The following is a 12,209-nucleotide window of genomic DNA, read 5'->3' on the forward strand; positions in this document are numbered from 1 at the left end:
GGGGGGCTGCGCTGGCTCCCGGGGGTGCCCTGCTGGATGATGGAGGAGAACGGCAGGTCCGAGCTGGGCCCTGAGAGGAGAGCGTCAGCAGGGGCAGCCATGCAGCGGGGCCAGGCTGGAAGAGAGGAGCACATATTTGGGGCACATGGTTCATTTCCAGGCTGCAGAGGGGCTGGAGCGCAGAGCCTGGGCAGGTCCCAGACAAGGATGGGACCCGCCCCGGAGAGGGGCAGGTGGGATGCTCTGCTCAGAGGGGCTGGAGCGCAGAGCCTGGGCTGGAGAGCGGAGCCTGGGCAGGTCCCAGACAAGGATGGGATCCGCCCCGGAGAGGGGCAGGTGGGATGCTCTGCTCAGAGGGGCTGGAGAGCGGAGCCTGGGCAGGTCCCAGACAAGGATGGGACCCGCCCCGGAGAGGGGCAGGTGGGATGCTCTGCTCAGAGGGGCTGGAGCGCAGAGCCTGGGCTGGAGAGCGGAGCCTGGGCAGGTCCCAGACAAGGATGGGACCCGCCCCGGAGAGGGGCAGGTGGGATGCTCTGCTCAGAGGGGCTGGAGCGCAGAGCCTGGGCTGGAGAGCGGAGCCTGGGCAGGTCCCAGACAAGGATGGGATCCGCCCCGGAGAGGGGCAGGATGGCATGCTCTGCTCAGAGGGGCTGGAGCGCAGAGCCTGGGCTGGAGAGCGGAGCCTGGGCAGGTCCCAGACAAGGATGGGATCCGCCCCGGAGAGGGGCAGGTGGGATGCTCTGCTCAGAGGGGCTGGAGCGCAGAGCCTGGGCTGGAGAGCGGAGTCTGGGCAGGTCCCAGACAAGGATGGGACCCGCCCCGGAGAGGGGCAGGTGGGATGCTCTGCTCAGAGGGGCTGGAGCGCAGAGCCTGGGCTGGAGAGCAGAGCCTGGGCAGGTCCCAGACAAGGATGGGATCCGCCCCGGAGAGGGGCAGGTGGGATGCTCTGCTCAGAGGGGCTGGAGCGCAGAGCCTGGGCTGGAGAGCGGAGCCTGGGCAGGTCCCAGACAAGGATGGGATCCGCCCCGGAGAGGGGCAGGTGGGATGCTCTGCTCAGAGGGGCTGGATATTTCTGAGCAAGCCCAGGGTGAAGGGTCAGGGCTGGTCCCTGGAGAGAACCCGCCCGTCTCACCCATGTAAAGGGCACAGGCGTAAAGCAGAGCAAGAGGTTTCCAACTAATTGATTTTTCACCAAAAACTGCATGTTTGGAGGGCTTGAAACAATGCACCAAATTCAACGCGCAAGTTCAGTGTGTGCGTGCTTGGGGTGGGAGGGGGATCCAAAGCTCCCGTGCCCCCGCGGTTCACGTCGACTCGCAAAGGAATTTCAACCTCACATGTGGCCAGGCAAGAAATTCAAAAAGAGCAAAAGGCGCCTGAAACGGCCACATCAGACCAGGACACTGGAGTGGGGGCGGGTGGGGACAATCATTTCAAATCAAGGATCTTTCCATCCACGCTACGTGAAAGGGGAGTTTTCCGCTGCAACGACCAAGTGGGACACGTTTGGCTTTGGTGCCCTGCCAGGCACCGTGGGATTTCCCAGTTCTGCCCCCAAAGCCCCTAATTACACAGCTCGCCCCGTGGCCTCTGGCGAGCCCATTCCCCAGCGGCCCTGAGGCCTCAGACCCTGCCTCCTGCAGCACATGGCCCACGGCCTCACTGGCTCCCCGCCGCCACGGCCACATCCCTTGCAGAGGGGCCCCTCTTTGAGCTGCGGAGGGAGCAGGGGGACCACGAAGACGCCCTCGGCTCAGTCATGGCACACGGGCTCCTCGGGGAGCGGCTCAGCGGACCCTGCCACCCCCCGCCGTCTCCGGCAGCCGGGGACTGGCCCCCAGCCCCTCGTACTTCAACCTCTTCCCAGGGGAGCCCAGGCTACCTGGGGCAGCTGGGCCACCGTCTCCAGCCAACGCGTCACGCTGCCCTCACCCCACAGGGCACCACTGGGGCAGCGAGGGGGGGTCACCTCACAAGGGGGTCCCATGGGGCTGCTGAGTGCAGGGTCCCGCTGTGACAGGACAGTCTCAAAGGGGAGGACTTGGAAGAAGAGAAAGTCCCACGGCCCCCCTCCAAAATTCACCCAGTGCTGAGATGCAGCTGCCTCTGGGGTGGGGCACAGGGCTGTTTAAACAGGGACCCTTTGTCTGATGCGCCCTAGCACCCCATTGGGATCGGCACAAGGAGACAGGCCCCTCCTGAGCCTCCCTCCCTGCAGCACCAGGCTGGGCACTGGGGTCAGAGCTGAATGAAGGGAGACCGCCCCCCACCCTGCTGAGCCCCCCACCCCGGCACTGCACTGAGGGGAGATCACCCCCCGCCAAACCCCCCACCCCACTGAGCGAGGGCAGACTGCCCCCTGCTGAGCCCCCCACCCCACTGCACCGAGGGGAGATTGCCCCCCGCCAAACCCCCCACCCCACCCCACTGAGTGAGGGCAGACTGCCCCCTGCTGAGCCCCTCACCCCTGGCACTGCACCGAGGGGAGACTGCCCCCTGCTGAGCCCCCCACCCCACTGCACCGAGGGGAGATCACCCCCCGCCAAACCCCCCAGCCCACCCCACTGAGTGAGGGCAGCCTGCCCCCTGCTGAGCCCCCCACCCCACCCCACTGAGCGAGGGCAGACTGCCCCCTGCTGAGCCCCTCACCCCACCCCACTGAGCGAGGGCAGACTGCCCCCCGCCAAACCCCCCACCCCGCCCCACTGAGCGAGGGCAGACTGCCTCCTGCTGAGCCCCCCACCGCCAGCACCACATGCAAAGTTTTCCAGTGTTGTTTTGTTTATTAAGGTAGAAACTTGGTACAAACGGGGGGTCCCGTACAAAGCTCGGCGGCGCGGCCCGCAGGGGAGCTGACGGGTTCGGAACATGGCACTTAGACGGTCCCAGCCGGCCCCCAGTGGGGGACCATCCCTTGGGCTTCAGCATCGAGGCCTCTCCCCGCCCAACCCGAGCCCCAGGGCAGAGCTGGGACAGGGCCGCTGGCTGGCCGCGCTGTTCAGTCCCACATGGGCTGGGGGGCTCATGGGGGCACAACAGGGGCAAAGGACTCCTGGCAGCTTGCCAGCCATGTGCATTCAAAACTGCGGTGCACACACACGACCACGGGGTCCTCGTGCCCCAGAGGTGGCTGCAGGAGCTGAAGGCACATCAGGAGGGTCACAGAGCAGAGGGAGATGTGGATGGCGGGGGGGGGGGCTCTTTTCCCCCTCCCCTGCCCTGGGGCTGGATCACATCTAGCACCCTAGAGGGGAAAGGCCCCCCGTGTCCCCCCCTTCCCCTGGGCGTCTGGGTCCCTCGCCGGGCCGTGTCTCCCTCCCAATACCCCCACAGGGGAGGGGACAGCCCAGGAGTGCGAAGCAAAGGGGAAGGGGGGAATGAACCAGCCCAGGAGACAGAGGAATAAAACCCTCAATCAGCACAATCTTGATGCGTCCCCACCTCCCCCAACTTGGGGCCTCGGGGCTTCAGGAGCAGCGAAGGAGCCTAGGTAGCTGGGGGGGAGGGAGGCTCTGGGGAGGCACAGGGGGCCGCAGCCTGTGGCCCAGCCCCGCCAGGGGGGCGTCTGTGCCCCCGCGTTGGGGTGGCGTGGGCCCGTCAGTCCACGGAGTCGCAGATCTCCTGCACGGCCGCGTTGAAGGCAGCGGGCTGGTCGGCGTAGACGTGGTGGGAGGCGCCGGCGATGGCCTGGGCAGGAGAGAAATGGGGGGGGCGGATGTCAGGAGACAGGTTTGCGTCCCTCCCTCCCCTGCAGCCTGCCCCAAGGTGCAAGGCTCCCTTCCCCCCTAGGGCACGTCTACACTGCAGCCCCCCACCCCTCTGGCTCAGGTCCCCATGGACCTGCCCCCTTCCCTCACCTCACCCCTCCAGGCCTGGCCCCCATGGACCTGCCTCTTGCCCCCCCTAGGCCTGGCCCCCATGGACCTGCCCTCTCCCCCTCACCCCCCCAGGCCTAGCCCCCATGGACCTGCCCCCAGCTACCCCTCCCCCATAGCCGGGGGCCCACAGCCGTACCAGGTGCCGGACGTAGCTGTGGGGCCGCAGCTCTCGCACCCGGCGCCCAGTGCTGGTGTCGATCCAGGACTCGGCACCATAGATCAGGGTGATGGGCAGCTCCCGCGGGAGCAGGTGGATCCTCTCCAGCATGGGGCGGCGCGCCCAGCCCAGCGCCTGCGTCATGGCCTTGAACGCCGTCTCGCCGCTGTGGACGGGGGAGGAGTGAGTGCTCCCCGGACGCCTGGGTCCCTTGCCGGGCATGTCTCCCTCCCAATACCCCACCCCCACCCCAGGGGCGTCTGGGTCCCTCCCCGGTCTGCGTCTCTCTCCCAATACTGCCCCCACCCCACGGGCGTCTGGGTCCCTCGCCCGGTCTGCGTCTCTCTCCCAATACTGCCCCCACCCCACGGGCGTCTGGGTCCCTCGCCCGGTCTGCGTCTCTCTCCCAATACCCCCCCCACCCCACAGGCGTCTGGGTCCCTCGCCCGGTCCACGTCTCCCTCCCAATACTGCCCCCCACCCCACGGGCATCTGGGTCCCTCGCCGGGCCGTGTCTCCCTCCCAATACTGCACCCTCGAACGCCTGGGTCTCTTGCCTGGCCCGTGTCTCCCTCCCAATACCCCCCCACTCCACAGGCATCTGGGTCCCTCACCGGGCCATGTCTCCCTCCCAATACTGCACCCTCGAACGCCTGGGTCCCTCGCCTGGCCCATGTCTCCCTCCCAATACCCCCCCACCCCACAGGCATCTGGGTCCCTCACCGGGCCGTGTCTCCCTCCCAATACTGCACCCTTGAACGCCTGGGTCCCTCGCCTGGCCCGTGTCTCCCTCCCAATACCCCCCCACCCCGCGGGCGTCTGGGTCCCTCACCCGATCCACGTCTCCCTCCCAATACTGCACCCTCGAACGCCTGGGTCCCTCGCCGGTCCGTGTCTCCCTCCCAATACCGCCCCCCATCCCACGGGCATCTGGGTCCCTCACCGGGCCGTGTCTCCCTCCCAATACTGCACCCTCGAACGCCTGGCTCCCTCGCCCGGTCTGCGTCTCTCTTTCAATACTGCACCCCCGAATGCCTGAGTCCCTCGCCGGTCCGCTTCTCCCTCCCAATCCCCCTCCCAGCCCGCGGGCGTCTGGGTCCCTCGCCGGTCCATGTCTCCCTCCCAATACCCCCCCCCAGCCCGCGGGCGTCTGGGTCCCTTGCCGGTCCGTGTCTCCCTCCCAATACCCCCCACTCTGTGGGTATCTGGGTCCCTCGCCGGTCCGCGTCTCCCTCCCAATACCACCCCGTACCCTGCAGGCATCTGGGTCCCTCGGCCGGTCCGCATCTCTCTCCCAATACTGTCCCCCCCCACTGCCCGGGCGCCTGGGTCCCTCGCCCAGTCTGTCTTCCTCTCAATACCCAAAGCCCAGATGCCTGGGTCCCTCGCCCAGTTGGCGTCTCCCTCTCAATACCCCACTCCCACCCACTGGGTGTCTGGATCCCTCATCCTGTCTGCATCCCCCTCAGAAACCACCTCTCACCATGATCACCTCTGGGTCCCCATTCCCCCTCCCTTGGCATGGCGTCCCGGACACCTGGGTCCGATTCACCGTCCGAGTCTCTTCTCCCTGGCATTGGAGCCTGTGGGTGAACTCCCCACACGGGCATCCTGGAAGCGTGGGACCCATTCCCTCCCTGAGGCCTGGGAGACGGTGGTTATCCCGAGGGGTTGGGGCTCCCTGGCCCCCCTGCCCCTCACCTGGGCGCCTGGGCGTTGCAGTGGTAGATGTACTCCGAGATGGTGTCATCCTCAAAGAACTCCGCAAATTTCTGCTTGAAGTCAGGACGGAAGCGCTGGACAAGGCCAGGGCCTGGAGTGGGGGATGTGGAGACAGACAGACATCCCGTTATGTGGGGGGAGCTGTGGAGGGGGACCTGCCCCAGAGATTCACTTCCCTGCCCCTCCAGTCCCACCTCCTGCCCCTAGTTACCTCCTAAAATTACTCACACCCCTCAGCCCCATTCCTCCCCTCCACAGCCCTTCTCCCCCGCCCCGCAGCGACTCACCCCAGGGCCCGGCGACTCTCAGCACGGCCAGGGGGTTGGAGCGCCCCAGGACAGCGGCCATGGCCTTCACCCAGGTTGGGGGAGGTCGGATCTGGCTGGGGTCGGTGGGGCGCACGGGGAAGCCCCAGGGGTCCACCAGGATGAGGTGCTTCACCCTGTGCCAGGCCGGGGGGGGCAGCAGCAGAAAGGGTAAGAGACAGACCCACCGACACCCCCACAAGGCGGCACACAGCTCCGCCCCCCCCAGATTCCCCCACCCCACACAGACAGACAGCCCCCGACTCAACCCCCACCCCTAGACACCACCCTGCCCCCAACCTCTGTCCTCTGAGCCCCTGAGCATGGGGGAGTCACCCCCACGGGATCCTGGCCGGGATGGAAGGGGGTGGACAGGGGACCAAAGGGCTGAACGAGGACCAGGCAGTAGGGGTAGGGGAGAGACGGGGCAAGCAGCAGGGCAGGGCATGCACGGGGCGGGGGTCTCACCTCTTGGGGTACGTCAGGCAGTAGGATCGGGGGGGTAGGTAGCAGGGGCCAGGCTGCTGGAGGGGCCTCACCTCTTGGGGTACATTAGGCTGTAGGATCGGGGAGGTAGGTAGCAGGGGCCAGGCTGCGGGGGCCTCACCTCTTGGGGTACATTAGGCTGTAGGATCGGGGGGTAGGTAGCAGGGGCCAGGCTGCGGGGGTCTCACCTCTTGGGGTACGTCAGGCAGTAGGATCGGGGGGGTAGGTAGCAGGGGCCAGGCTGCTGGAGGGGACTCACCTCCCAGGGTACATCAGGCAGTAGGATCAGGGGGCAGGCTGCAGCGGCCTCACCTCTCGGGGTACGTCAGGCAGTAGGATCGGGGAGGTAGGTAGTGGGGGCCGGGCTGCAGGGGCCTCACCTCTCGGGGTACGTTAGGCTGTAGGATTGGGGGGTTAGGTAGCAGGGGCCAGGCTGCTGGAGGGGCCCCACCTCTCGGGGTACATCAGGCAGTAGTATTGGGGGGCAGGCTGCAGCAGCCTCGCCTCTCGGGGTACGTCAGGCTGTAGGATTGAGGGGGGTAGGTAGCAGGGGCCGGGCTGCAGGGGCCTCACCTCTCGGGGTACGTCAGGCTGTAAGATCGAGGGGGTAGGTAGCAGGGGCCGGGCTGCAGGGGCCTCACCTCTCGGGGTATGTCAGGCTGTAGGATCAGGGGGGCAAACTGCAGGGGCCTCACCTCTCGGGGTACATCAGGCTGTAGGATCGGGGGGGTAGGTAGCGGGGACTAGGCTGCAGGGGCCTCACCTCTCGGGGTATGTCAGGCTGTAGGATCGGGGTGGGGACAGGTAGCAGGGGCCAGGGGATCTCACCTCTCGGGGTATGTCAGGCTGTAGGATCGGGGGGCAGGTAGCGGGGGCCAGGCTGTGGGGGCCTCACCTCTCGGGGTACGTCAGGCTGTAAGATTGGGGGGGCCAGTAGTGGGGGCTGGGCTGCTGGGGGGAAGTGTCTCGCTTCTCGAGGTACGTCAGGCTGTAGGATCAGGGAGATAGGTAGCAGGGGCCAGGCTGCGGGGGCCTCACCTCTCGGGGTACGTCAGGCTGTAGGATCGGCGTGGGGACTGGTAGCAGGGGCCAGAGGATCTCACCTCTCGGGGTACGTCAGGCTGTAGGATCGGCGTGGGGACTGGTAGCAGGGGCCAGGCTGCGGGGCCAGGGGGTCTCACCTCGCGGGTTACAGCAGGCTGTAGGATCAGGGGGGCAGGTAGTGGGGGCCTCACCTCTCGGGGTACATCAGGCTGTAGGATTGGGGAGGTAGGTAGCAGGGGCCAGGCTGCGGGGGCCTCACCTCTCAGGATATGTCAGGCTGTAGGATCGGGGTGGGGACAGGTAGCAGGGGCCAGGCTGAGGGGCCAGGGGGTCTCACCTCTTGGGGTACGTCGGGCTGTAAGATTGGGGGGCAGGTAGTAGGGGCCAGGCTGCGGGGGGGGGGCAGGGGGGAAGTGTCTCACCTCTCGGGGTACGTCGGGCTGTAGGATTGGGGGGGCAGGTAGTAGGGGCCAGGCTGCGGGGGGGGGAGCGGGGGGGAAGTGTCTCACCTCTCAGGGTACGTCGGGCTGTAGGATCGGGGAGATAGGTAGCGGGGGCTGGGCTGGGCTGCGAGGGCCTCACCTCTCGGGGTACGTCAGGCTGTAAGATTGGGGGTCAGGTAGTAGGGGCCAGGCTGGGGGGTCAGGGGGTCTCACCTCTTGGGGTACGTCGGGCTGTAAGATTGGGGGGGCAGGTAGTAGGGGCCAGGCTGCGGGGGTGGGGAGCGGGGGGGAAGTGTCTCACCTCTCAGGGTACATCAGGCTGTAGGATCGGGGTGGGGACAGGTAGCAGGGGCCAGGCTGGGGGGCCAGGGGGTCTCACCTCTCGGGGTACGTCGGGCTGTAGGATCGGGGAGCTAGGTAGCGGGGGCTGGGCTGGGCTGCGAGGGCCTCACCTCTCGGGGGGGGCAGGTAGTAGGGGCCAGGCTGCGGGGGGGGAGCGGGGGGGAAGTGTCTCACCTCTCAGGGTACGTCAGGCTGTAGGAGGCCGCCAGGAAGCCCCCCAGGCTGTGGCCCAGCAGGATCATGGTGGTGATGCCCATCTCCCGGCGCCAGTCCTCAATGGAGCGCACAAACTCGGCCTCGGCGCCCTGGGCGTCATGGGGGAAGGGGGGCCGGGAGCTGCGCCCAAAGCCCAGCAGGTCGAAGGCGTGAAGGGGCCGCCGGGCCCCGAGCCGGTCCAGGTTGAGCACCCACAGCCCCACGCCGCCCCCGAAGCCATGCACCAGCACCAGGGGGGTGCGCCCCTCGCCCTGCTCCGGACACAGCGAGACGGTCCAGATGCGCGCCCGGCCCGGCAGGGTCACATACCGCCCCACGAACTGGCTCTGCAGGCCTGTGTGGGGAGAGGGGTCAGGGGGGCCCTGAGCCAGCCCCCCATGGAGCTGTCCCCCAGCTGCTAGGCCCTGAGCCAGCCCCGCACATCCCAGCCCCCCTAGAGGCAGTGTATCCCCCTGCCTAGATCCCAGACTGGTCGCCAGGCCCTGAGCCAGCCCCACACATCCCAGCCCCCCAGAGGCAGTGTATCCCCCTGCCTGGACCCCAGCCTGGACATCAGGCCTTGAGCCAGCCCCCCATAGGGGCATGTCCCCATGCCCAGACTCCAACCCAGCTGCCAAGTCCTGAGCCAGTCCCCCACATGCCTCCACTTAGCTCCTGGGTCCCCCAGTGCCCCCATGAGGGATACACTCCCTAGACTCCTACCCAAGCCCCTGGATCAGCTAGCGCACACATAGAGGGTACTTATGGGTCTCCCAGACCCCACAGAGGGCGTCCTGGGTCCCCTTCCCTGATACAATTGGGGCTGGGCTGGGTGGAGTGTAAGCACGGGGGGGCTCCGACCCAGCCCCCTTAGAGGGATATACCCCATGGCCTCCTTACTCAGCTGCTGCTGTTTGCCCCCAGCCCCAACCCCCCAGGAAATACACCCCACGCCCTACCCAGCCCTGGACACCCCTCGTGGAGCGGGGTCCCCCGCTTGTTTCAGCACTCACACTGCAGGATCCGGGCCTCCACGTTCTTCAGGTGGGACATGGACGTGGGGCGCCAGGCAGGGAGCCAGCCGCTGAGCCAGCCCTGGGGCCTGAGCCGGGGGTGGGGGGGCAGACAGATGGCCATGCAGGATGGACAGACAACACAGGAGCAATGGGGGGGAGGAGGGGACACATGAGTGACCCATTGGGGTCTGGCTCCAAATGAGGGCATGAACTGACTCCCCCCAAATAGAGGCACTCAGATATCTCCCCCCTCCCCCAGGCTGGGGGGGCCCTCACCCTCCTGGGGGGCAGAGGCCCCCACCACTCGCTTTGCCTCTCTCACTGCAGTCCCAGCTGCCCCCCACAGGATCCCAGAGCTCCTCTCCCAGGGTGCCACTGCCCCTTACTGTGCACCCCCCCAGGGGCTTTTCAGGGCTGCTGCCCCATGGTGAGGGGCAGGAGCTCTGGGGCAGGGATATTGTTGAGTCACTCACCAGGGGAGCAGGTGCTGGCTGCCTCCTCCTGGTGGCGGCGGGGAGGGAACAGACACCCAGGGGACACCCGCCTCCCCCAGTGGGGCACAGGGACAACAAGATCCAGCTGTTTGCTCCCCCCAAACAATCTGACAGAATGTGTCGACCCCCTTCCCCGCTTCCCTCCTTCCTGCCCCAGATAACCACCTCCCGCTAGCCCCCTCTGGACTTGCCCCCAAAAAAGCCCCTCCCCCTCCATGCTCAGCCCCCCACAAGAGTCCCCTACCCCAATGACTCCTGCTCCCTCCCCCTCTCCCCAAATAATTCCCTTCTTCCCGCCTCCCAGCAGCCCTCTCCCTCAAGGATCCCTCTCCTCTCTTCCCAAACAATCTCCTACCCCCCAATAACCCCCTCCATTCCTTCCCCCAAATCCCCCACCTGTTCTCCCCCCGCCCCAATAACCCCTCCCTCTGCCCCAAGAGCCCCTATCCTTTCCCTCCTCTGCCTAGTCCCGCAATAGCCCCCCTCCTGCCTTTGCCAGACCTCTCCCCCCACCAACCCCTCTTCCACTCCATGCAGCTTCTACACTCCCCAGCCCCCCATTTCCAGCTCCCCCACTCTGTGCACGCCACGAGGGACCCCCGCGCACGGATTGGGGGGCGCGAGCATCCCCCCACAAGCACACAGCTGCACGGCCCTAGGGGCCCCCTCTCCCCAAACTGGGGAATGCCCCCCAAGGGACCCCCGCGCACAGATTGGGGGGCGCGGGCAGCCCCCCACAGGCACACAGCTGCACGGCCCTAGGGGCCCCCTCTCCCCAAACCTGGGGACTGCCCCCCAAGGGACCCCCGCGCACGGACTGGGGGGCGCGGGCAGCCCCTCACAAGCACACAGCTGCACGGCCCTGGGGGCCCCCTCTCCCCAAACTTGGGGACTGCCCCCCAAGGGACCCCCGCGCACGGACTGGGGGGCGCGGGCAGCCCCTCACAAGCACACAGCTGCACGGCCCTGGGGGCCCCCTCTCCCCAAACTTGGGGACTGCCCCCCAAGGGACCCCCGCGCACAGATTGGGGGGCGCGGGCAGCCCCCCACAAGCACACAGCTGCACGGCCCTAGGGGCCCCCTCTCCCCAAACCTGGGGACTGCCCCCCAAGGGACCCCCGCGCACGGACTGGGGGGCGCGGGCAGCCCCCCACAGGCACACAGCTGCACGGCCCTAGGGGCCCCCTCTCCCCAAACCTGGGGACTGCCCCCCAAGGGACCCCCGCGAGCGAGCACTCACCGTTCCTCCAGCTCCTCCTCCATCCGCGGCCCCAGCTGAGCTCATCGCCAGAGCAGCTGACCCGGGGGCGGGGGATGGCGGCTGGGGAGTCGGGGGGCGGGGTTAGCAGGGAGGGGCGTGGCCTCGGGTTATGAATGGGAGAGGGCGGGCCCATGCCTGGGTTGTGTAACTGGAGCATGGGGCGGGGCCGGTGCCGACCCGAGGGGAGGGCGGAGTGGTGGGGGGTTGTGGCACTGTCCGGGGGCGCTACCCGGCCAGGGACCCTGGTAATCTTAGGGTGCGGCCAGCAGCCAACTGGGGTTCCGCTCTGCGGGGTGTGCCCGCATCCGGTCTTGGGGTGCTAGGACTGGGGAGTTGTGCTACACGTGATCTGGCCCCGGGCGGAGGGGCACAGGGAGGGCAATAGGAAAAGGAAGCGCTTATAATGGGGGCTCATGTGGGGGTGGTTTGGAGAGCACATGGGTTATAAAGGGGGGCTCATGGGGATGGTTTAGTGGGGGGCACATGGATGATAATGGGGGCTCAGGTGCGGATGGTTTAGTGCGAGACACGATATAATGGGGGCTCAGATGGGGATGATTTGGAGGGCACATGTGTTATGATGGGGGCTCAAATGGAGAATGTTTGGGGGCACATGGGGTAAAGTGGGGGACTCAGACGGGGGTGATTTGGGGCACAGGGGTATAGTGGGGGGCTCATATGGGTGATTTGGGGCACATGGGGTATAGTGGGGGGCTTAGATGGGGTGATTTGGGGGCACATGGAGTATAGTGGGGGGCTCAGATGGGGTAATTGGGGGCACAAGAGGTATAGTGGGGGCTGAGATGGGGTGATTCGGGGCACATGGGGTATAGTGAGGGGCTCAGATGGGGGTCATTGGGGTACAT

General features: G+C 67.1%; 1 protein-coding gene and 1 long non-coding RNA gene across 2 annotated transcripts; both read right to left on the bottom strand.

Annotated features, from left to right (window-relative positions):
• Positions 1-2,763: 2,763 nt before the first annotated feature.
• On the bottom strand, positions 2,764-11,407 carry ABHD4 (abhydrolase domain containing 4). Its single transcript, XM_030543050.1, has 7 exons — positions 11,323-11,407; positions 9,586-9,674; positions 8,552-8,927; positions 6,045-6,199; positions 5,737-5,848; positions 4,015-4,201; positions 2,764-3,687 (listed from the first exon to the last, which is right to left on the bottom strand). The coding sequence occupies exons 1-7, from the start codon at positions 11,343-11,345 to the stop codon at positions 3,598-3,600; spliced, it is 1,032 nt and encodes a 343-aa protein (XP_030398910.1). The 5' UTR covers positions 11,346-11,407; the 3' UTR covers positions 2,764-3,597.
• On the bottom strand, positions 6,480-8,189 carry LOC115640274. The gene is made up of 3 exons (XR_003997855.1): positions 8,175-8,189; positions 6,737-7,929; positions 6,480-6,530 (listed from the first exon to the last, which is right to left on the bottom strand). It is a non-coding gene; the product is annotated as an uncharacterized LOC115640274 (long non-coding RNA).
• Positions 11,408-12,209: the final 802 nt, after the last annotated feature.

The sequence above is a fragment of the Gopherus evgoodei genome, unplaced genomic scaffold (genome assembly GCF_007399415.2).
Source record: "Gopherus evgoodei ecotype Sinaloan lineage unplaced genomic scaffold, rGopEvg1_v1.p scaffold_271_arrow_ctg1, whole genome shotgun sequence".
Lineage (NCBI taxonomy): Eukaryota > Metazoa > Chordata > Testudines > Testudinidae > Gopherus > Gopherus evgoodei.

Bases quoted from the DNA above. Each gene is read 5' to 3' on its own strand.
- ABHD4 (XM_030543050.1), bottom strand. From the start codon at position 11,345: ATGGAGGAGGAGCTGGAGGAACG. The intron at 9,675-11,322 runs GTGAGTGCTCGC...CCCCCGGCTCAG, and splicing joins GAGGAGGAGCTGGAGGAACG to GCCCCAGGGCTGGCTCAGCG. The intron at 5,849-6,044 runs GTGAGTCGCTGC...CCCCCACTCCAG, and splicing joins GAGAGTCGCCGGGCCCTGGG to GCCCTGGCCTTGTCCAGCGC.